This window comes from Halichoeres trimaculatus, unplaced genomic scaffold, assembly GCF_033239565.1.
Source record: "Halichoeres trimaculatus isolate MK-OKI-2021-1 unplaced genomic scaffold, fHalTri1.1 fHalTri1_scaffold_6, whole genome shotgun sequence".
Classification (NCBI taxonomy): domain Eukaryota; kingdom Metazoa; phylum Chordata; class Actinopteri; order Labriformes; family Labridae; genus Halichoeres; species Halichoeres trimaculatus.
This window is the reverse complement of record NW_027437184.1, coordinates 33,983,260-34,008,868: the sequence shown is the minus strand read 5'-3', so window position 1 is coordinate 34,008,868 and position 25,609 is coordinate 33,983,260. Positions and strand designations below refer to the sequence as shown.

At 40.6% G+C, this 25,609-nt stretch overlaps 1 protein-coding gene across 1 annotated transcript in view; it reads left to right on the top strand.

Moving 5' to 3' along the window:
* trpv1 (transient receptor potential cation channel, subfamily V, member 1) overlaps nt 1-25,173 on the top strand; it is a 59,829-nt gene extending 34,656 nt beyond the window's left edge. The window contains exons 8-16 of the mRNA XM_074672392.1: nt 1,040-1,198; nt 1,281-1,376; nt 1,463-1,533; nt 12,818-12,983; nt 13,068-13,134; nt 18,058-18,383; nt 18,470-18,591; nt 24,264-24,385; nt 24,488-25,173. Coding sequence (XP_074528493.1) covers nt 1,040-1,198; nt 1,281-1,376; nt 1,463-1,533; nt 12,818-12,983; nt 13,068-13,134; nt 18,058-18,383; nt 18,470-18,591; nt 24,264-24,385; nt 24,488-24,582 — 1,224 coding nt within the window. The 3' untranslated portion in view covers nt 24,583-25,173. The remainder of the gene's footprint in view (nt 1-1,039; nt 1,199-1,280; nt 1,377-1,462; nt 1,534-12,817; nt 12,984-13,067; nt 13,135-18,057; nt 18,384-18,469; nt 18,592-24,263; nt 24,386-24,487) is intronic.
* Nucleotides 25,174-25,609: the final 436 nt, after the last annotated feature.

Here is a 25,609-nt window from a genome sequence, read left to right as displayed (position 1 = left end):
AAACTGTCATAAAATTGGTTGGGAAAATGTATCGGGTTAATTTAAATCCTGAAGGCTGTTAATATTGTCAAAAACTATAACTAAGGACATTTTGTCTATAATTTTGGTTAGTTTCAGTTAGTTTAGTGAACACAAGATACAGTTTTAGTTTACTTATCGTTTTTGTTTTCTTTTCTAGTTTTTATTAGTTTGAGTTAACTGCAATGTATTTTGAATTTTAGTTTTCGTTTTTAGTTTCGTTTTAGTTAACTATTACAACCTTGGCCACAACTTGAGGCAACAAACATAGAGTAGGATTTAACTCATTCAAGGAATGAATTTATTTAACAATAGCCAAAACTACAGTACCCAGTGGGTGTTGGACGATTTGCAAAAGCTACAACAAAACAGAAGTACAGTCACAGTGGAAGTTAAACGAGGTTAGTTATCCCAACGGACACAGAGTTGTGAAAGTAAGATTTTTTTTATTTTTTATTTTACAACTTCATCTATGATAAATAAATCTCTGATGCGTGATCTTATATTTAGCTTTATAAATCAATAACATAAGCATTAGAGCTATACCTATCATAGCTGAAGGTAAATAAGAAAACAATCATTTACGTAGTGTCATAACTTTTCTGTGTCTGTTAGGATAACTGTCCTCTTAACTGTCGTGGCTGTACTTCCATTACGTTTGAATTTGTGTTTTTGCTTTTGCAAATCGTCTGACACCTACCGGCCACCATACAAAACACCAAAATCACAGATCTGGAAAAAAACACTTCAGCCTGGTTGAACATGGCCTGACATGAAAAGACAAGGTGAACTGACAACACAGGACAATGACCACAAGACACAGGTGTAACTAATGAGTAAAAACAAAGAAAAGGAACAAGAGCAAGAGAACTACTACTACTCAGCTCTTGCATGGGACCCTGTCTCTGGAGACGAGGGTCTACCCTGAATGCTCGTCTAAGAACCAGACTTAAAAGAAAAACAATAACACAGAGAAATACAAGAACTGATTTGTGTATAAATTTGTCCTGTCTTCCCTCAGAACCGTCACCAGATGCTGCAGACGGAGCCCCTGAGTCGGCTGCTGGAGTCCAAGTGGAAGACGTTTGCAGGCTGCATGTTCTTCTTCAACTTCCTGGTCTACCTCATGTACCTGATCATCTTCACTGTGGTGGCCTACCATAAGAAATCCAATGAGAAGGTGAGGAAGCTGGAGCACGCAGTGTGAGGGATGGTGTGGTCACACCCATTCTGATGATACTTCCCCTCTGTTTGTCCCACAGCTGCCGTTTCCCATAGAACACAACACAAAAGGTTACCTGTACCTGTCCGGACAGTTGGTAACAGCTCTGGCTAACTTATATTTCTTTCTCATCGGGGTGAGTAGGAGACCTTTGGTGGGAACACATCTGAACCCTGAGAAGTCTATATCTTGAAAAGATTATTCTTCATTATTTGTCTTTAGATCATCGACATGAAGAAGAAACGTCCAAAGCTGCAGACGCTGCTGGTTGATGGTTATTATGAGATTCTGTTGTAAGTACTGACACATTTTTAAATAGTTATCAAAGGTTTCATGGTGAGTTTGTCTAACACACGATAAGGGTAGGGAGGCCAGAGCATCTGTGGAAAGCTCTGACTGTCACTTGGTTTTTAATTGATCCAATCAGTGCAAAAAGCAATTAGGAAAATCTAACCAATTCCTAAGGCAGAGACAGAGTCAAAAATAAAAGCTTTGGTCGAAAAATTCAAAGGTTCATATGAGGGAAAAGTACAAGATTAAGGCCATGTCCACATGTAGGCGGGTATTTTCAAAGACAAGTATCCCCCCTTGTTCGTTTAAAAAAATACTTCCGTCCACACACAGTGGGTAAATCCGCCGGTGAATGTGGCTCCAAGCACGCAAAACCCATAATGGGGCAGTGTTTTCCTGACGTAAAACCCATGCCAGCCAATCAGAATGAGCCCCTGTCATTCAGCTGTGACGTTTGAGAACCAAAAACTCTGTTTACCGGCGTCCACACGAAACCATGAAACCAAAGCTTTCCAAAATCTTCACTTTGACCAGAGTTTTCAGTAAACATCATTTTTAGTGACCTAAAACTTCGGTTTCGAGTGGACGACAGGCGTTAACGTATAAAAATATATGCGGTTCCCCAAGTACCCGGCTACGTGTGGACATGGCCCAACTGGCACAGAAGGGAGGCAAGACCGAGCTTTAATTGCACAAGGGGTGGGAATAACAAGACACAGGTGAGCAGGTAAGTGGAGACACAGAGGAGCAGGAGCACAGTTGAGCTGGAACAAGAAACAAGTGTGGTTAACAAATTAAAACAGGAAACTCAAGGCATGAGGGAGGAAATAAAAATTGACATTGTCATCAAATTCAACTACCCCTGACTGCAGCCTGCAGAACGAGGCGTGCCTCAACATGGGCTGGGTTAAACGCGTCTGCATGCCTCAACGTGGGCGGGGATAAATGCGTCTGCATGCCTCAATGTGGGCGGGGTTAAACGCGTTGCGCTCTACCCACTGTGAGGCTTGCCGTCTTCTTCTTCACATTTTAAAAGTTTCCACGCACAATACTGCCACCTACAGGATTCGGGAGTTTATCCTGAGATTATTAAATTCAGGCTCGCCATGTATATTTTCTATAACTTGGGAGATTAGTTATTTTGATTTTAGGATATGTACACTCTTGGTTTATGTTTTTTTTAAACGAAATCCTCCCCTATATATAACTAAGGGAACAATAAAGGCAGACTGAACAAAACTGTTGAGCGTAGCATTAGTTATCTCTTGGAAATTAAGTTCAACTTATCAAATGTACCTGTCATTTATCAATTAATGCTTTACTGGTATTATTATGTAAAATTATATAACAATATTAAATATATCCTATATTCAAACCCAAGTTCCACCAAGATATTGTTTGTCATCGTCTTCTTCCTCCTCTCTGTGGAACCGCTGACATGGTTTATGTATGGTTTGGAGGGTTTAACCCCGCCCACATTGAGGCACACCTCGTTCTGCAGGCTGCAGTCAGGGGCTTCTCATCAAATTTGAATGTGGTACTGATTTTTTTTCTTGGGTGGTAGCTACACTTCAGTTGAGATATACACCGTTAAGTGGAGTTAAAATTAACAGCTCAGTTGTTTCAAAAATGTGTACAAACCGCCTGTTAGCGCCCTCCCTTCAGACTCAGTTTGTGTTACAGTGAATTAAGAATCCTGATACTTGTGACACTGTAGTGCTGATGAGTTTAGAGTCTTACATTTTTAATGGAAGGTATAGAGGGATTATCAGTCTACGTCATCATAAATATGTGCACGCATCTTGACTGCAGACGCAGCGTTAAGCTCCATTCATTCAGACGAGTTAGTGTTTTTTAACACTAAATTCAACCAGTTATCAGCATAAAAATGAACGGTCGTCCTGTGGTCGGTTTTTAGAAACAATACTATACAACAGAGGCAACGTATGTCAAGTTTTGACCATCACAGAGCAACTGATGTTTTGGAGTTAATAGCGACCATGCTAACTGGTGTCTTTCAGCCAACAATGTCATTGATTAACGGCCACGAGTTAACAGGGTCACACTTTACACTGAAACACCACGTCTGTGGGTAAATAATTAAATGTGCCGTTTTTATCTGACTACTAGACGTACTTTTTTCTGGTTCTTTTAGTATGAACCATGTCTCAGACTCAGCAGTCTGTGTGCTCTTTTTGGTGGTATGTCACAGTCTGCTAAGTGTCCAAGGATACAGGGTGGGCCAGAAAGATTTACTCATCGTTTTTTTCCACACTATCCAAAAATGCTTGTAGACAAACATAACAAACATTGAACACAGTTTCTATACTTAAGTCTCTGTCACCAAAAAGATTTACATCTCAATATGGCCACCCTTTGCCTTTAACGAAGCCCGGAGACGACCCAGCACTGCGTGGCATGAGCGCCACACTGTCTCTGCATCAAGTTTTGACCATGACTTCATCAGAGCTGTCTTCAAAGCAGTGACACTGCTGTGAGATACTCTTGAGACCTCCCTCTCCAGGGTAGACCAGATTGCAAAGACCATTGGATTGATGTCCAGACTTGGCGGAGGCCACATGTTCTTGTCCCAGAAGCCAGGAAAGTGTTGTTTGCACCAGGCCTGTGTGACATTGGATGTGTGAGGTGGTGCATCATTTTCTGTTTCCAAACGCATTGGTACACCAAGGCAACACTTTTTCTTCAAGCATTTGAAGGTACACCTAGCTGTTCACTTTCGCACCCTCCTGAGTGAAGACCAAAGGAGACTTTGAGCCATCAGATGCAACAGCAGCCCACACCATGACTCCAGCTGGCTTCTGACGACGAAAATGAGTTCTGCAGCCTTCGGTAGGTGCTGTGCACTATGTGCATAAACCCTGTCATTCTGTGAACTGACCACTGCCCGAACTGTGAAGATCTTCACATCAGACCAAACCAGGACTTTGTCTGCGGCACTCTGGATCTCCTGCAGCATCCTTTTCCCCCTGTCAAGCCGTTATTTCTTAGAAGCGGCTGAAATCAGTTGTCTGAGTTGCATTTTTAGTGCTTTCAGTCCGAGATCCTGTTTGACGATTCTTCACAGTGCAGTTCTTGAGATGTTCACTTCTTTTACTGTTGCCCTCATGCTCCTGTGAGGATTCTTTTGGATTCTCTTCCTCACCATCTCAACAGCCCTTTTGGTCCAGACTGAACGTTTTCTTCCAGGGATTGACTCACTGGTGGTATTGCCAGTCTCCTTGTATTATTTCATGACATTGTAGACAGTCTTACGACAAACATTCAACTTTTTCATGATTTGCATTGTTGTCAGTCCAGCCTCCTTCAAGGCCACAATCTGGATGTGCCTACCCTTCGATGTCATACTTTACAATCATTAGGAGTAAACAAATGAACTCAGGTGCAACGAAAGCTATGCCTTTTCAGAGAAACTATCCAAGATTTTAAGTTTCTAGGACAAAAGCTAAGCAAGCAAAATAGAAATTTACGATTGGTTAATCTTTCTGACCCACCCTGTAAAGTAAGTCATGAGCATCGAGTGACAGTTGTGTTCAAATTGCTCTCTGGGTACGCGCTAGATTTCTCAGCCAAAAAAGGTCTGTCCACCTAATATCTGCCCACTTGCTGATCTCTTCTGTCCACTTACTGCTATTTCACAAACCTGGGGGCCATTTACCAGCCGTAAAAGTGATGATATTTAAAACCATTTTACTCTGCAGTGCTCCTGCACCCAAGTTGCGCATGTATCTGGCATAGTTGATAAATAATCCCTCTATATCAAAGTAGAACATCATAAGATGTCCAACTCCTCTGTCTGGACTGCTGCAGATTGCTCTGATCTGTTCTTTCAAAATAAAACACAGGGTAATGGTAAGACCTTAAGTTTTAATATCTAACTGTATGATATTCCTGCATTAATATTAGCTGCTGCCCTTACAAAGACCTCTTCCTCTCAAAATATTATGTTACAACCTGATACTGGAAGGACGTTTCACTCCTTTGACCGTTATTCACATATTTTACAAAATGACTATGATCCCAAACGTCTTCTCTGCTTCATGTTTCTGAGCTGCTTGCTGATCACAGCCTGTATAGTATGTTACTGATAGATCTGAACCATTCTCAACAAAAGTCACATAATCAGCTCCTCTTGTCACAAAACCTGCCTGAATTACTCAGACCCTGACTCACGGGCACCATCTAGTGGAATAAGTAATGCAGCACATGTAATCTACATGTGAAGGTCACATGTTTTCATACTTCAGTCTGGGAGAACATAAGTGACATTCCATGAGTTCAGTGAGACTCTTTGAAACCTGAGCCTCAGAAATTTACACCTCTTTTTTTTTTTTTTTTTGGCTTGTTTGACTTAAAAAAAGGTCAGAAAATGTCCTGTGAGTCAGCGCTTTGGTCCATTTTCTGGTATATTTGGTACTTTCAATATCTGGGAGTTCTTTAATGATTTACTTCAATTTCAATTTAGTTTATTTGTTAAGGAGGGACAATGTACATTCATACACACTTAAAAAAAAAAAAAAAAGTAAATGTACCCAAATCCAGCTACCAAGCTAATTTCCATTGGCAGTCCCCCCAATGAAGAATGAAGAATGAATGTTATATGAAAGTGCAACAGTGTAAAATCAAGAAAAACACAAAAACAAATAGATTTTAGTGGTTTAATGTCCTGCAATTGAAAATATTGAACATAAATCAAACACTTAGCATGATAGAATTTAAAATCTGACCGGCATACATCATATCATCACCTTCCCAAATTAACTGCTAAAGTCGACAATCAATAACTATGACAACATAACCAAACCAAGCTAAACCAAACTGAGTGCCTGGATGGAGAAGCAGGGAGACAAACATTATTCATTGTTGACAGAATTGATAGTGTTTAACCGCTCGAGTCACAGAGGCGTGTTCATCTTATATAACTGGCAGGTTTTGTTATCAGGGGTTAGTATTGGCAGGAACCCCGTGATACAATATGCATCACGATACTTGGGTCCCATTATGATAATATCTCGAAATCACGATGCTGTGATATGTATTGCGATATTCCACACAGTTAACTATTTGATTGAAAATTACTTTTCTATTTTGTTGTGTTTGAAATAATGAAAGTCAGATGCTGTATTTCATACATACACTTAACTTGAAAACATAAAGTTTTTCCCTTAAACTACTGTGACATCAAACTAATCTTGCAAAACAATTATTGGGTATTTGGGTGATAGTCAGCTGGTAAAACTAATAAACATTATTAAGTGTAACCAATGTTACTCATAAAAATCTAATATTGTGCGAAACATGACTGATTATTATTTTATCAGTCTACAACACTAAAAATTAAATTTGAATTAATTTTAAGATAACTGACCCAAGAGCAGAGAGAAAGCATTGATGTTGATGTTTACAGTATCAAAACCTGCATCATCAAGTTTAGGAATAATGTATTTATGGGCAACATACAGCAGAGTAGCTCTGTGGCACAGTGGAGTTGCAGACATATTGACATATTGTACTAATAACTCACCTAAATGAAAATATGCCATATTTTCCTGTATACATATTTTTCACACCTCTATTTGTTATTAGTCTGTCAGCAATGAAAGAATTTTAAAAAGATCATATACTCAACATATTGTCTTAAAGGGGACATATCATGCTGATGCCTGATTTAATACTTAAATATTATATAATAAATTTGAAAACAAGACCTTACACCCCCTGAATTTTCAAAAAATTAGATATTGTATTTTTTCTGATATCCTAGAACAAGATTTGATGCCTCTGAAAATAGGTCATTGCCTTTTGGCCGTGAGATTTTGACCGTCATGACGACACGAGGATCCTTTCTTTTTATTGGAGTAATCTGATTAAGCAGCTCCTTCTCTGTGATGTCAGTTAGTCACACAACCCCCACCGAGGGATACACCCACCAAGAGCCGAGTATAAACGTATAAACTATACATGTTACAGTACTGGTTTGACTCACCACACTGAAGCGTCCTGAGATGATCTGTGTCCAGGTGGATTTTCTTCCTCTTGAGCTGCAGAACCGTCCGGGTCTGACTCGGGGTCCAATACAAAAGGATGTATCCTACACTCTGCCATTTTATTAGTGCTATCAATGCCTTACAGTGAAGTTTTGGCAAACAGCAAACTCGCTCGGTCTGCCCCATCCAATATGGCGATTTTGTAAATACTGCCATGCTGCAAAAACTGCCCCCTGGCTCTACCCCCTCCACCCCTCTGATAGAACTGACCAATCAGAGCACAAAGGGCTGTGACGTTGCGAGGTTACTGGAGGTCATTCTGGAAACGGAGCGTTTCAATGAGATCTTCAGAATGGCCTAAAATGAGGATATTGAGAACGCTATTGTGGGGCAATGAAGGAACTAAATGACTTGTACTGAGGGCAGAAATGCTTTACAGGCATCCTAGTCTGGCATAGTGAAAAGGAGAAAGGAGAAACAAGCATGATATGTCCCCTTTAGGAAGGCGGTAATATGTACGGTAAAATTTATGTGTCTCTTATTTTGTAAAAAAAAGGTCATAAAAAGGAAACTGTGTACAGCCTTTCCTTTCCAGCTCTCTCCTCTCTAGCTGCAGACACAGCCCCTTTATCAACACTGGCCTCGGTGGTATAGCCGGTGGCAGTTCCTCTCTGGCTGCAGACACAGACCCACGTCACAGTCCTCACACTTCCAGGCGGTGCTCCTTTTGCACAGTTTGCAGCGCCGTCGCCCCATGCTGGCTCTCTGGTCTTTGGTCTGTCCGCTGCTAGTGGGGACAGGCAGGTGTAACATCGCTGAGGTCGTTCGTGGGCCATTTTTCAGAGAAACTCCAAGGAGGTATGCAGCGAGCTCCTCCTGGAAACGCTGGCGGGTCATGGGCTTCTTCCGCTGCAGGTTGGCACATAGATCCTTGTGGATGACGTAAGAGTTAGTCACAGCGATGTCAACCAGATGCTGGAAAACAGTGATGGGCCATCTCATGGTTTTCCGGTGGACTGAATTTGTGCCAATCATCTGGTCTGAGGTGTCGACTCCTCCCATGTATTTGTTGTACTCTGTGACTGCAGTGGGTCTGGGGACAGGAATCCGTTGTGGTCCATCACCTAGGTAGATTAGACAGATAGAAAAAACATACAAGTAGATTAGATAGGTAAATAGAACATTCCGGTGAGTACACTGGTTATATTCTTCACAGGTTTAGGAAGTATTCAGGTGACTCCAAGTTAAGTTTGTTTCCACCAGGAAATCCACACAACACATAAACACTTTAGAACAGGAACAATAGCAAAATCCCTACCTGTCTTCTGCCAGCGCTGCACCATGTCTCCACTGAACACAGGGTGGACAGTGGAGCACAGGGAGACTTCTCTGGTGTCCATCCACTTCACAAACAGAAGATCCCCATCCCTGATCCACCGGATGGTGCCTCTAGGGGACTTTTTGGCGAGCCCATTTTCCTGGGTGGTTGGGACACCAACTCTTCCCTGCCTGTATGTCCCACACGCACCAAATCCCTGCTTGCTCAGGTGTCTGAACAGGAGGGGACTGGTATAAAAGTTGTCTGTGTAGATAATATACCCAGACCCAAGGTAGTCTTTGTTGACCAGTTCTGTTACAACATCAAAAGACAGCCCATTCCCTGATGCTGTCTTAGACTTGCCAGTGTACAGCCTGAAGTCGATTGTGTAGCCATTCACATCAGCGAGCACAAAAAACTTCAGCCCCCACTTTGTCGGCTTGGCTTTCATGTACTGTTTGATGCTGAGCGTGGCCTTGGTTGCAACCATCCTTTCGTCAACAGAAAGGTGCTGTCTTGGGTGGTAGATGACCTTACAGTTCGTGCGTAACATTTCCATGAGAGGTCTGACCCTGTGAAGGCGATCGTAATCCTCTGTGCCTTTTGTCTGCTCATTTTCTTCATCACACTCTGGGTCACTCACATGAAGACATGATAAAATGGCCAGGAACCGGTCTCGGGGCATGACAGTGGCGGGAAATGGCACGTGGAAAATGGTCTGCCTTCGCCAAAAGTCAGTCAGCTTTGGCAGGTTCAAGACTGACGTGTACAGCAACAAGCCAATGAACTTCTTCATCTCCTCTGGAGTTATTTCAGTCCAGATAAACCTTCTCCCTCTCACTTTCTTTTTGGCTGCGTTCTTGTTTGTGTTTTCACACAGGAGCTTGTACACTGCAGCATCAAAAAAATGAGAGAAAATTTCACCGGGTTGGGGGTTTCCTATATTGAGAGGGGGTTGGACACCGGGGGAACGTCTTGGTTTGAACTTGGGCGGTGTGGGGACTCCATCATCGGGCTCTGCCTCCGTCTTCCATCTCTGATGTTCTGCTGAGCGGCTTCGGTCTCTGACAGCATCACCAGAACCCCCATCATCCCCACGGCCTCTCCCTCTCCCTCTCCTAGTACGCAAACCACCTGAGGATGGCTGCTCCTCGTCACGTGACCTACTGAGAGTAGTGGAGAAAAATATTCAGTTGGTCACGCGCACTGTAAAGCACAAACAATGCATGACACGCTGTTCTACAAGGTTAGCACACAGTACGAGCCTCAAATCGTCACACACACACACACACACACACACACACACACACACACAGCACAGCACAAAGAAGACTTGGTACTCTATTCTAAAATAGCACAGAAATATTGACAACATATTACGTGATGCTCACGATACCTTTCTTCGCATTTATTTGCTTCTTCGGTCTCAAAATCATGTAAAAACCTCAATGGAGGCTTTGTATTCCGAGGGGATCCACTTGTTTGCATTACTTGTACAAACTCGGTTTTGTTCCTCTCTGCTTTTGTTTCTCCGTCAGCTCCGCACTCCGTTTCTGTGTATTCCCGGGATCCCTGGAAATGCATGGGCGAAATAACCGTAATAACCACATATTGACTGAAAGCGCAAAATCTCAAGCTTTCAGAAACTGTTAGTGTTTTTCGATTGCGCAAGCCGTTTATCTATTAGGGTAATTCAAAGTGCGCTTGGCGCTGGCAATCCGGAAGTAAAGAGCTCATTTGAGCAAATTATGACCACCAATTGACATAAAATTCAAACTATAAAAGATATTTAACTAACTATTCGCAAAAAAATTAAATCCATGGGAAGTAGGGGTTGTTATGAGGTGCCTAATCTATTAGTACAACCTGTTAAATAGCTTTAATTTTAAAAATTTTATTTAAGTACTTGCTACTTATATATATATATATATATATATATATATATATATATATATATATATATATATATATATATATATATATATATATATATATATATATTTAACAATTGGTTTTATTGTTACTGCTATTTTTTTCGTAACACCTGTGTATGATTAATATTCAGTTCATTATTTATTATGCTCTACTTCTTTTTTATGACTTCTTTTCATTGTTGTATGGTCTCAGCTCAATACTCAGAAGATAATAAAACATTTTTACCCATTATATCAAACATCATCTAATCTTATTGATATCTCACAATTGCATCCTCACTATCTTAACACTACAACCTTCCTTTACATAATCACAGAGGCATTTTGTCACCTTGCAAAGAAGAAAAAAAAAAATCCGTACCACCAACAGAAATCTCTTCTTAAATCTATAGAGAACAAGCACAGACTTGAAAAGAGAACTGATGAGATAGTTTTTTTTTTGTTTTTTTTTTGCTCAAAGTATTTTTATTGACATATTCAAATCATACATAGGAGTATACAGATGGAATTACATGAACACAATACAACCCTATTTCCCCCCTTCCCCCCTTTCTGCTCAACAGAGCCCCATCCCTACAACAGTATTACTGTACCGTTAGATAATTAAATAATGATGATCTTATAAAGAGTTATTCTTGTACTTACAAATATAAAAGTAATTTTAGATAATAGTCAAAAAATAAATTAATTAAATAGATAAATAAAAGTAAAATAAATACAATAACAGTCAAGATAATATGGAAGTATTCAGAAAATGAAGAAAGGATATAACAATAGAAATAAAAAAAATATATATAAAAATAAATAAACAAAAATGCAACTTAAATACATGGGCTATAAATGATATACAATATGGGATCTATTTCATTAATTTCAAATGTTAGTGTCATTTTTTTTTCTATATATGTCAAAAAAGTATAAAACTTTTGGGCACACCCTCTTGTGGAGTAATGAATTTTCTCTAACACTAAATGATGTAAGAAGTCTTTAATTAACATTTTAAAGGTTAGCGGAAACTTCTCCCTCCACTTAAGGAGTATAAGTCGTCTGGCTAGAAGGGATATGAAGGCTATTACATCCTTTGCTTGTCGACTAAGGTACGTATTTTGTGGAATTACTCCAAATATTGTAGTGACAGCAGAGGGTTCTATGGGTATTTCTAGGACATCTGAAAGGGTTTTGAATACTTATCGCCAGAAACTATTTAATTTTGGACAAAACCAAAACATGTGTGCGAGGGTGGCTGATGCTTGCATACATCGGTCACACATAGGATTGACATTAGATGTGAACTTTGTTAATTTCACTTTCGACCAATGAAGGCGGTGTAAAACCCTGAACTGGATAACTGTGTGCCGTAGGCATGTTGAGGAAGAGTTATTCCAAATCTCATCAGAAAAGTCAATCCCCAAATCCTCCTTCCACTTAGTCTTCAGCGATGTCAAGGATTCCAAGTTATATTAAGTTAGTAGGGAGTAAATTGTTCCAATAATCCCTTTGGAGCATGGATTAAGTCTCAAAATTGAGTCCAAAAGAGAGCTGGGTGGCTGTGATGGAAAATAAGTGAATGATGTTGATACAAAATTACGAAGCTGTAGGAATCTAAAAAAATGAAGATGGGGGATATTAAATTAAAGCATCAACTGATCAAAGGATATGAATGTAATATCAATAAATAAATCTTCTGTTGTGGCAATCCCTCTCTTAATCCATTCGTCAAAAGCTCTATCTATAGTTGATGGTGCGAAGAGATGATTTCTCACAATAGGAGCACGGACTGAGAGGTCCTTGAGAGAGAAGTGATGAGATAGTTTTGATAGAGTCTGATAGATCGCTGCTTTGACCCTGATTAAAGTATTTTAGTTTTCTCTTCTATCAGTTGAAAAGATTCCTGCTCATCCACGGTTATCAGAAGCACAGAAGTGAATGCAGCAGTGATGCAGAAATGTAATGTTGAGTTTTGTCTGCATGAAAAAAAAGATAACTGAAATGCAGTTCAGAATTTCAGATGCTTCTCCTCTGTTGGCAGTCTGGTGCAGGGCGCTCTTTTCCTGGTGGCAACCTGCCTGTACCTGTGGGGGCATGAGGACTACCTCAGCTTCGTGGTGCTCTGTCTCGCTCTCAGCTGGGTCAACCTGCTCTACTTCTCCAGAGGAGACCGACACATGGGCATTTACAGCATCATGATACAGAAGGCAAACAGTCCCCCAGTTTCTCTGCTTCACTGTGAATTTAAAAGTGCTGATCCTGAAGTTCTCTGTCTTTTTCCTCTCTCGTAGATGTTCCTCAGTGATATCCTGCGCTTCCTTTTTGTCTACGTGGTCTTCCTCTTTGGCTTTTCAGCAGGTAAATCTGATTGGTTGATAAATGAGTGGAGAGGAGCATTTTGATCCATTCTTTAGCCTTTTATGATAAGAACATAAGATTTACCACCACCACTGAGTTTCCACAGCAGTGAAGTATCACCATCAGCAGGGGTTTACACAATCGAAGGGGAGCTCCAGACTCACGTAAGCAATTAGTCTGTAAAGCAACATATAATACTAATTTATTTGGTTGCATTCAAAATAATAGATTCCAACATCACTCACCTGATAAGTCACTGATTTTGTCTGAAATTACATTTCTACATGGCAAATTATTTAGTATAAGCTGTAGTAAAGTCATAGAAAACAAACAGACCCACCAGGCAGGATGTGTATTCTGCTGATTCTGTCAGTGAACCATAATTTAAAAGGGGTGTGTTAAAAAAAAGTGTGGAGTTTAGTTAATGAGGTCTTCATGCTGTTAATAAACCATGTTTCAAACAGGTCACCCTTATTTCAGGACAAAGGCAAAAATTGTTAATAATGTACACACTGTTAGAGAGCATTTCTCTCTGAAAGTTTAAGTATAATGGTTTGTTCCACTCAGGAGAACAGTGTTGTAACCAGAAAGATGTGAAAGAAAGCAGAAAACTACCACTCGAATGGATAGAGACGAGCCAAAAAGGCAAAGACCCAGCCAATAATTAACTCCAATGAGATCAAAGGTCTGAAGTTTCCTGTGAACACTGTCACAGTCAAAAAAAAAAAGCTTATGTGAGGCTAAGCACCAAGTCCCAATGTTACAAAGACCATGCGCTTTAGACCAACGTTTCCCAAAGTTTTTTTCCGGTGACACATTTTTGGGGGGGAAACAAGCCACAGCGACCCAATCCAAAATATGTCCAATCTTTGAATTTACTGACAAAATAAATGTGCAAGGATAAAAGAAAAGGTTCTTTGATCATGTTTCTACATCATTTTACATCTTTTGTACCAGCTTGTATTATGTATTAATGCATTACAACTTTTTTGGGCTTACACTCTCAAAATACTTACAGTTTTACTGTGAGAAGGTTAGAATAGAATAGAATAGAATAGAACAGAATAGAATAGAACTTAATTGTCATTGTAACAAGTACAACGAAACTAAAGTCTCAGCAGCAATCAAGAAAACAAAAGTAAGAAAGTGTATAGAAATTGTAAAAAAGATCTACAAGAAAATAGATGATGACAGCTTGTCCATCATTGTCCAGTTCAGCCAGCCTCCACCTCCACAGGGTCCAGGACTGAGCTTCTGTACTTTGCCCCCTGGTATTCCCTCTGTTGCTGGGTTAGCACAGCTAGCTCATCCATCTTATTGGGGATAGATCTTACGTTCCCAATAACGATAGATGGAAAGACAGGTCCACGTCGTCACTTCTTAGCTCACACCTGAGAACCAGCACGTCATCCTCACCTCTTTCTCCTCACCTTGTGGGAAGACATCAGGTCTTACACCAGTTAGCATTGACATGCTACAGACTGTTAACAGCTAAGTTCATATGTAAACAATGCAGCCATGGTTACATGTAGGATCTCCAGATCTCCGAAGCCACAAAAAAGTTTGGTGTCCATGACCAACAAATGAGCCATACAAAGTAATGATCCACTCCAAATACAAAGATGACCAAAAAGAGACGAAAAAAATGACAAGAAATGGACAAAGAAGAGAGAGCTGCTGCAAAAGGCAGCCATAGCCAACAGGGCGGTGCCTAGCAACTGTATAATCAATTAATAATATGTATAATTAATTGTAATTGTATCCCAGTCATGTTTACAAGACAAGAGAACAACACATGTATTGAGCGCAGCGTCCTGTCTGTTTCCGTATTTTGACTTCATTTTTGTGAGAACTCCAATTCGTATCTGTATTTATTTTAATGAGCCTGTCAAAGTCAAGTTTGTCAGTTGTGACAGGCAAGAAAAAAAATTATGTTGTATTTAATGTGATTGTGAAAGAGATAAAAAGCAAAATACCAGACCCGGGACAAGATATTCAGATGCGATGCTCATCCAGAATGAAGTTAAGGATTTGTTCATGTCTCTTTTTCAGTGTGACGTCACTGCACAGCCGTAACAAGCTCCGTTTCTGCAGGTGGTGCCCGTCCTAGATCTGATAGTGACTTTAGACTCTCAAAACGGGTTTTGAATCTGACTTCGAATCTTTCTTTCGGAAACTAGCGATCAAAGTAATCAATGGGTTAGCTCTTTGTGTGATAGTGACATAGTGATGGCGTTTTCCTCTGAGTGCTTCCCAGACTCTGGGAATGACTGCTTCAGAGGTTATAATTTTACAAAGAAACTTCGATTGTCTTTAAAAGAAGTAATGCAACATTTTGTGGACTGGTGTGATTAAGACTGTTCTTTTCGTGTCTTGAGGTCACAGAAAGTTTGTCAGATGAGCCCCAAACACTGAATCCAAGCAACAGCACACTGTGAAGACAGTAAAGCATGGCGGTGCAAACTTCATGATATGGGGATGTTTTTTTTATGCTCTGTAGCTGTGCCTGTCTATCGCAAACCAGAGATCATGGATCGGTTTTACTACATCAAAATACATGAAAATGTCATGTTGCCTTATGCCGAAGATGAAATGCCTTAGAAATGGTCTTTTTAACATGACAAAGACCCCAAATACAGCAGTTAGCAAGCAGCATATTGTGAGGTGGCATCAGAAATGCTGTCTCTGAGCCAAAACCCAGAAATACAGGGGAATGATGGATTACAGTCAGTCATCTTGAGCTGGAATACCTGTTCAGGAAAACCTGTACCAGGAGGTCAGCTGACTCCATGCAGCACAGATGAGAAGCCGTTTTCAGGAACAGAGGTTATACAGCTTTGGTTTTTCAGTTAAACACAGGAAAGCAAATTATTCCAACATATTTTAGTTTATACAGTAAATGTTTGTGGGTTATAAAGACAAAAAATCAGACATCGCCCGCTTTTCTTCAGCTCACTGAAAGTAACAACACATTTTTAATTTTTCCTCATATTTTGAATTGGACTTAAATCTGCCATGTTCTTAGTGCATTTTATGTGAAAAAAAAAACTATCATTAAAGGCCCCATATTCTGCTCCTTTCCTGCAGTTTAATATGGATCATTGATGTCTTCATGAAATGGTAGTAACATGTTTTGGTCCAAAAAGCCAATAAATCAAGCACAGCAGCATTGTTTCCAGGCTCTCATAGCCTGTCTGTTCAGGACGCTCTGATTTAGTGGGCGTGACCTTCATATGTAAATGAGCCACCGCTGATACCGCCCCGCTCTTCAGTGTCACTGAGAACGGTGCCATGTAACATGACTACCGAGCTCCTAGTGCACATTGTTTAGAAAACAGCGAAGCTCATTTACCGTAACATTACAGGCTAAAACAACAGGCTAACACAGCTAAAGTTAGCATCCTTGAGCTAACACAGAGACAGGGGGGACACTGAGGAAAAGCTCTTACACCTGCTCCACAGCATTTAAAATACTCACATTTCCAGGGTCTGAGGTTTGTTGGCAGATGGTTGGTAAATCGCCTGGATTCAGGACCAGTCTATTCGCTAGCCCTCTGTTGTACTGTCCAAAGTTGGAAAAGCAGTCGATTGTGAAGTGACTAGCACACACATGCACAGTTTTACTGAGTGTAGCTGGCACATTTCCTTGATAAATGAACCCTAGCCACTTTAGTCTTGTCTTCTTCTGAGATGGGAAGCTTGAGCATGGAACTATGTGGCTGTTTACAGCCAAAAACAGAGCAGTGATGGCTCTTCAACTTTGGCATTCTGGTGGAGTGGGTGGGGAGGGGGTTCAGGGGTATCTGCTCCGGTGGACCAATCAGGTAAGACTTGCTCCTGATTGGTCAAAAAAGGGAACCGCTGACATCAGCAAATCCCCAAAATCCAAACAGCTCATTTCAGGTCAGGACTCTACATTCAAAAGCACTACTAAGTACAGGTTTTGTCATTAAATATCACATTTTGTGGGCTGGGAGGAAAGCCAAAGACCCGCAAATTTCATTAAAGACTTAATAAAGGGATTTTTGCATAATATGGGACCTTCAAGACTTTATGCTTTATTCATGTTTTCAAAACACAGCTTTTTTTTTTTAACACAACTTTTGTCTAAGCGAATAAATGCTGCAACAGTCTTTACTTTGTTTTCATCCATAAGCTTAGGTCTCCAGAGCTTTTCCACAAAATGTTTACGAGCTGTGACCAAGACGTGAGAGCGCTCCGTGGTGAAAACAGTCTAATGGTCTCAGAGAATGGAAGAACACAAAAGATTAACAGAATAAATAAATGAAATTAAAAAAAAAAAGAGTTTAGATCACAGACAACCTAAATCCCATAAATTCACCAAGTGCTGTTTTAGTTAAGTTCCTCAGCCCCGTCAGACTCTGGTGAGGGCCAAGGTGGAGCTGAAATAAGTGGTCACTTTTGTATTTTTAAATGCAGGAGAAAATCTTAACCCTATTTTCAGCAAACACAATGATGATGGCCTGTTCTTGACAGTGAGGACAGAAACACTGAGTCACTCTTTTTAATGTTTTTCCAGGCTCCTCACACAGATGGTGCCCTGGTCACAGATCTCACCCTGCTCTGTTAAGTGGTGTTAGCCTTTTATTCCACCATCATTAAGTCTCTCAGCTCCACCACCAGCAGCATTTGGTCCCTTCTGTCTCAGTGTTTTTTTCTTACATTAGTTTCTGTCTCCTCTGTGTGTCATGACCAGAGCAGCTGGGCTGATAAAAACTTCAGTATGTTTAAGAACACAGGCCTGTTGTACAGTTAGAAACACAGGCACAGAGACAAGGCCTGTGTGGGGGTGAAACATGAGCCTGAGCCACTGAAGAACTGAGCAGCTCAACCTGTGGCGTTGAATAAGACATCTTCTAACCCACATCGTCATCATCATCATGTCTTCTGTCTGCTTTACAGCGGTGGTCACGCTGCTCGTAGAGCCTCCTGTGAAGAACATCACGAAGACTCCTCGTTTCTCGTTCACTCCAATCGAAGACGATGAGCTCTGTGTGAAGCCGTCGTTCGCCAACATCTCCTTCACCACGCTGCAGCTCTTCAAGTTCACCATCGGCATGGGCGACATGGAGTTCACCCAGCAGCACCAGTACAGGGAAGTCTTCTACCTGCTCCTCATCGGCTACATCATCCTCACCTACATCCTGCTGCTTAACATGCTCATCGCCCTCATGAACCGCACCGTGGAGAAGACCACCATGGAGAGCGCCAGCATCTGGAAGCTGCAGGTGATTCATCCTCAGGAGAGTAAACGTGGTGTAATATGGTGTTTGGTGCAGCTGTGGTTTGATGAGCTGCTGTGACGGTTTTTCAGAGGGCCATCACCATCCTGGACATGGAGAGGAGGCTGCCTCAGTGGATGAGGAAGAGGCTTCGCTGTGGCGTGGATAAGAACCTGGGTGTTTATCTTGGAGACGACCGTCGCCGGTGTTTCAGGTTTGTTTTTACCCTAGAGGTTTTTTTTTATCTTTTTATTTGAAAGTTTTTTCTTTGAGACTTTTATTCAGAAAGGACAAGACAGTGGATAGACAGGGTATGAGTGGGAGTAACATGAAGAAAAAACACCACAGGTTGGACTTTTTTTTTTGGCAGTTTCTGTAAAAATCAGTCTCTCAGTGAGCTCAAACATCCTTGTTCCATCATCACAGACTGATGAAATCAAACTCACCTGTCCCTCAGGTGTCTCTCAATACCAGATGATCAGTGGTCAGTTTTCTGCAGTGGTACCTGCTGCGTGAAACATCAGCAATCTCTGCTTCCGACCAAGGAAAATGTTCTCCATTAGGGGGCGATATGGAGAAATGATGTCAGGATGTTTTATATCAGGATCAGAATCTGGATTTGATAGGGACTGATTTTCCTATTTTGACCTGCAGACAACATTTTTAGACCCAAATATTTCAGATCCTGAAACCTGAACTACAGTGGGGAAAATAAGTATTAAATTCGTCAACTTTTTTCTCATTATATCTATTTCCAAAGTTGCAATTCAAATGAAATTTCTCCCAGACATTGGTATTAACTCAAATAATCCACACATGAAACGAAATCACAACGTTCAGGTCCATATATAATGATTATGTGGAATGAAGTACGATAACACAGGAAAAAAGTATGGAACACACCATGGAAAGGCTGCATACTTTGGCAAGGAAATGCACCATACCACCTGAAATCTGTCAGTAATTATTACTTGAACTTCCAATTAGTGCAAACCAACATCAGCTGGGCTAGAGCAAATTGATGGTCCTATAAAAAAGGTTGTTTTTTCACCAAGCAGTTAAATTTGACACACCTCATGATGGGTAAAGGCAAAGAGCTCTCTGAAGACATTCACAACCTGATTGTTGCTCAGCATCAGAATGGAACTGGTTACAGACTTATATCAAAGCACCTGAATATTCCAGTCAGCACCGTTGGGGCCATTATTCACAAGTGGAAGAAGCACCACCTTACCATCAACAGGCAACACACAGGAGCTCATGAAGATTTCTGACCAGGGAGTCAGAAAGATAGTCAGAAGAGTGTTCAACGAGCCAAGGACCACCCTGAAAGTGCTCCAGAAAGACTTGGAGGCAGCAGGTACAATTGTTACAGAGAAAACAATAGACAATGCACTCCACCGCCATGGCCTCTATGGACACTCAGCCCGCAAGACTCCATCCCTCAAGAAAAGGCATGTTGAAGCTGGTTTAAAGTTTGCTAAAAAGCATTTTGACAAGCCTGTAGAATACTGGGAGAATGTTGTCTGGTCAGATGAGACCAAAATTGAACTTTTCGGCTGTCATACTGCATACCATGTTTGGAGGTGGAAGCATCATGGCATGGGGTTGTTTCTCATCTCATGGTATTGGCAAACTTCATATAATTGACGGAGCAATGAATGGAGCCATTTATGGGGAAATTCTTGATATGAATCTGCTGCCATCCACCAGGATGATGAAGATGAGACGTGGCTGGACCCTCCAGCAGAACAATGATCCAAAGCACATGGGAAAGTTGACTCTCAAACAAGGGCGTAGGTTTGGTCTCAACATTGGTAGGGACAATATAACACCATACCCTGCATGTACACTTTTTGCTGGGGACTGGACATTAATAAGACCAAACAGATTGGGTGGATGGGGGTCAGGGCTACATTTCTCACAAATATGAACCTAATGGATATACAGGCTAAATGATCAATGCAAAATAAATCTGTATTGACTTATACTAACTTTCATGTGTATTGGTTCACCTGATACACCATTCAATTCAAACCTTTCTTTTCAAAAACTACTATAGAAACATTTTGAAAACTTCCAGAATAAATGTCTGGATTTTATTAGCAAATTTAAATTGCAATATTTGAACATAACTTAAAATCATAGTAACATACACAATACAAACGTGTTACTGAATGCAAAAAATAAACATTTGTCTTAAGACCACTCAACATTGTATGTCTTATGAATAAATTAAATATAACTGAAAAAACGTCTTAGTCAGAGAATAACAAAAATACATAAAAATGGAGCCTTCCTTCAGGTAAAACACTACTGCTTTTGTCCACAAGCACAGCCAAACTCATAGACAGCACCGCTCCTAAAACTGCATTAATCATCCAAGAACTCGTGTTTTTCACCAATATTCCATCATAGTCTGCTCCGGGTTAGATATCAATGATCTGCTAAAGTCTGTGTCCCTCCAGACAGCGCTGTGACCTCTGAACTGACGAAGACTTTTGTCCCTCAAAGAAAGGAGTCAGCGCTCTAGAAAGCACTGCGCATACGCAGTATGCAAACGCTGATGCAGGTCGGACTTTCAGTAGCAAATTTAGTGGTGTGTTTCCCACCTCCACAACATTGACGTCTTTTTACATTACTTACAGTGGCTGCTGCTGGCCAAAGAAAACTTCTAATATCCCTCCTCTTCGAAAGAGGCGGCATGTTGTCGACACGTATTTCTGTCGGGGGTGAGTGAGTGTGCGTGCGTGTGTGTGTGTGTGTCGGTGGGGGGGGGGGTCATTAGCCACTCTAACGTGCGTTTGAGGAAAAAAAATGGACTGGTACATTCAGCGAGTGAAAAGGGGTAAATTTATGTCTGAACATTATGGAAATAATTTACTCAATAACGGAATGGTCAATTCTATCCTTACAACATATGGGAAGACAATCTAAATTCCCTATATAACTGAAGTCGTTATATAATGCAAAAAGTTGCTTCAAAGTTGGTGGGGACAATTTGTGCCCCCTGAAAAGTTGGTAGTGTTATGTCCCTACCGTCCCTATGCAAACCTACGCCCTTGCTCTCAAACGGTTTCAAAAAAGAAAATCTGTCTGTTCAAACAGCATGGTCAATCACCTGACTTAAATCCAGTTGAACATTTGTGGAAAGAACTAAAGACTTATTTTCCCCGCTGTCTCTTTCTGCTCCATTTCATGATGTTAATCTAGTCTTGTGTCGTCTGATGAGTTTTTTGAACTCTCTAGTTTTCACATCATGATAAATCCATTATTTCAAGACGTCAGCTGTAAGAGTTGTTGAGTTTCTGCAGAATGTACAGAACTTTAGCTTTAGCAAGCAGCCTATGAGCCGTCCAGCTGTAGTTTAGTGAGACCTTGCAGATAGACTTTGGTTTGGTTTGGTTTGTGACCTTCACAGAAAATGTAGAGGAACACATCATTTAGAACATGAGATAAAAGCTGGGGGCCAGATGAAACTGGACCAGTGCTTCATATAAAATGATTTTGATTGAATTTCAGCATCACAAAATGGAAAACTTCCACTCCTATTTCTATCTCAGAAAATTTGAGCTCCCTCACAGAAATAAACATCATTAACTATTTTAATTGGAACCTCAACCACTAATAAATGCCTCTTTTCTGGTATCAGCTTCCCATTTTTTAACATTGCTCTACATTTTGGTTCAAAAGAAGAGAGGAACAAATGGATTTCTTTGCTGTTTTAACACAGGTGGTTGTAAACCACTCATTTTAAACCTTAAATCAGCCATATGGTCTCATTTTTTGTTCTGTCTGCTCTTCTTATGTCTGCAGTGCCGTGTTTAACTTCACTGTTTTCTCTAACATCACTGTTAAGACTGGTCAGTCATAAAGCCAAGATGTAAACTCACGTCTTAAAACAGACAGGTCTGTAAATCTGTACATCATTAGGTTTCAGTAATGTTAGCACAGCCACTGCATGGTGTAGTACACATCTCCACCACTTGATGTCGCTCTTGTTTCTCACATCACAGAGTAATAATCACCATCTGTCACATCTTTCACACCTTTATGTTTCTGGAGGAAAATGTTAAGTTTCGTCAGGTATGATCAGCTGTTAGCTTGTTTAGAGACACTGAAGCAAACAGCCTTACAAGTGAAACACTTTTCATGAAATGTTGAGCAACAGATCTCAAACCACAGTGACCAAACCTGATTAGAAAAGATCAGATTCCATGTGACCTGAGCTGCTCACACTATCAAGGAAAGAAGGAAAAATCAGATCATAGTCACAGATGAGCAACAGATCAGATTTAACGTAGCGTTACTCTGACCTTTACCCTCTCATATCCACGTCCTACAGCTGTACAGCATGAACCACCCAACATGTCATCACAGTTTTAGTTTACATGTGAAAATCTAATTCTGACCTCAGATCAGACAAAGCCTCGTCCTGAGGGAGCTGAACCCCAGGATTGAGATTGAAGTCATATTTAGCCGCCCTGAACGCACAGGTCCACGTTTGTTCTCAAGCAGAGTATGAAACTGTATCTCAATCATTTGGGTTTTCCCATTCAAACTTTCACAGGAGGAGCTTTTTATTGACATGAACAGTGAAAAACAACCTGTGACTTATTTTATCATCGGGATTCTGTGTTAAGAGCTTCAACTTTATCCCTTTATTGCCAAATGTATTATATCTGATATGAGTTTCAAAGATCTCAACCTCAACATGATAAATAAGTTCCTTAAAAACCTGTTTATAAAAGCATATTCTCAAGGATTATCACTCAGCAACAGGCAGCTGAGATTGTACTCTGGCCCTTTTCAAAATCTCTGCTCTCATAAAATCACCCACACACTTCTTTTTAAGGAAGTGTTTTTTGGTTTTTTTAAATCAGTGATAATTTTCAGGAAGCTGTGGTAAGATAATGTCTGAATTGTTTCTCATTTTTTAAATAAGTATTGTCTACATTGAAAGAACGCACATTTACCAAAAGCTATACCAAAAAAGTTTCCAAAACCACCCAATGAGTTAAACATGATACAAAATTATGAACAAAATGATACAGCAATAATTTGTGGATTTTGTTTAAAAAAAAATCTCAATACCAAAAATGTATGATATTCTAGCTTTCTTAATGGGTCAGGATTTAAAACTATCTTTATATTGATATTAATATTCTTCCTTTTATATATTTGTATGATGATAAAATCCACAATTTAAAATGAGATGAACAGTACCAAAATCTCTAAAGTTGTCTTGAACAAAAAAGAGTGGAGCTTAAACAGAAGATCTGCTCTCCAAAACACACACCTTGGTAAGAGTCTTTCAGCAGTGGGTGATGGTGCTCATGGGAAATGGAGTCTTTTCACAGGTGAATCCTTAACTGGTGGAAAAACAAAGAAGAGAGTGTGTTTCTGAGGGTAGAATAAACTTCCGACAGGAGATGTTTGTTTGCAGTATAGACACAGTTTTTTATAATAAAATGCTCAGTTGTGTTGGATTAAACTCCTATAGCTGCGTTTCTGGGTGTTTGTGAGGACTCCAGGTAAAGTCATCAGACCTTAGTTTCTTCCCTATGGTCATTTTTTATCTTGGTTTGAGACGCTGTGAGAATTTTTTTTTTAAGCTTGTTCGTTAAACTTTTAGTACCTTGAAAATAAAATTCCTCAAACTGAAGTCATTCCACCGTAGCGGACTGATCCTCTGCACAGCAGAAATCAAGGTTTGTCACATTTTTTCAAATGTAGAGAGAAAGACTGAGGCAGCTGCAGCTGTGTGAGCAGCATCGATTGCTTCACAGCTCACTCTGCTCTTCACTAATCTACGTCCTCTGACAGCCGAGCGATGCGTCACATACACAGACGGTAATTGGAGCATGTGTCCTCTCGTCTTCACAGAGTCGAGGAAGTCAACTGGAACAAATGGAACATCAACCTGGGCAAAATCAATGAGGACCCTGGGTGCTGGGACCAGACACAGACGCCGTCCTCGGACTCAGGGCAAGACAGACCACACCGAGGTGATGAAACATGGACACACAGATTCCAAATTTGAAAAAGGCTTTTATGACATTTGTCTGCAACATGCGAGTAACCCGTGATGCTTTCTGCTCTGTCCACAGGGAGGAGCTTCAGAGGCTTCTTCAGCGGCAGCCGGCGGTGGCACGCCACATACCAGAGCACGGAGATGAACCCTCTGAACAGCACATCAGTCTGAAGTGCTCCTCTCTCCTCTCTGACAGCTGGACCAGAGCAACGAGGCATTCAAAGACAGTTTAGACCCACAGTAAACTAATACTGCCTTCTACCTGACTGACTGCCACGGAGACGCCGGCTGGTCTTTAAATGTCAGGGACATTTTGTAGATATTTGTTTGACAAATTTAAAAGCGCAAAAAAAGTTGCATTAGTCACATCTGAGCGCTGCATCAGGTGCTGCTCAGTGCCAAGCAGACCCTCCACTCCACAAACACAGTCAACACCTGATCCTGAAGCTTCTGCACACGCTGTTCCTGCTGTTCTCCACCAGAACAGGAAGTACACCCTCTCAGCACAAAGGCCATCACCTGCCGGCACCTCTGGCATCATTCAAATCCTGCACGGTGGAGTGCTGATCACCGAGGTGCTGATCCTCCTCTCCTGCTGTGTGCCCTTTATACATGTCCCATTTTCATCACAGCCAGACAAGCTAAACCCTCTGCACACCGATCGCCCTGCAGATCTCACAGCTTGCTCTGTCTGCTGTACTTCCTGTTTGTATTCAGCAGATCGCTGCATAAATTAAAAGCATGGAATGATCACCTTCTGTATGACCTGTTGGAGCGAGGATGAGGGGAGACTGGGGTGGTTGGTACCAAGATTATAATAGTTTCGGATTTGTCATAGTTTAGTTTTAGTTAGTTTTGACATTTTATTTTCCATTACAGTTTAGTTTTAATTAGTTTTAGAGCAGGTATTCTAGTTTTTATTTAGTTTTGATTTTTGCAACAAGGCTTAGTTTTAGTTTAGTTTTAGTTTTTTCATACCTTATTAACCAGGTGCAGGATTCAAAAAGGTCAGAGGAAATATTTTGTCATACTGTTTATTTTCAAGTCCAACATAGTGCTCACTGCTCAGTCAATGCTGATACTGAACTGTTGGCTGCTGCCTTAAACACATGAAAATAATATAAACTTAATATGAAAAATACAAGCATCAATTATATGAAATAATGTTGACATAAATTACATGGAAATAATATTAACA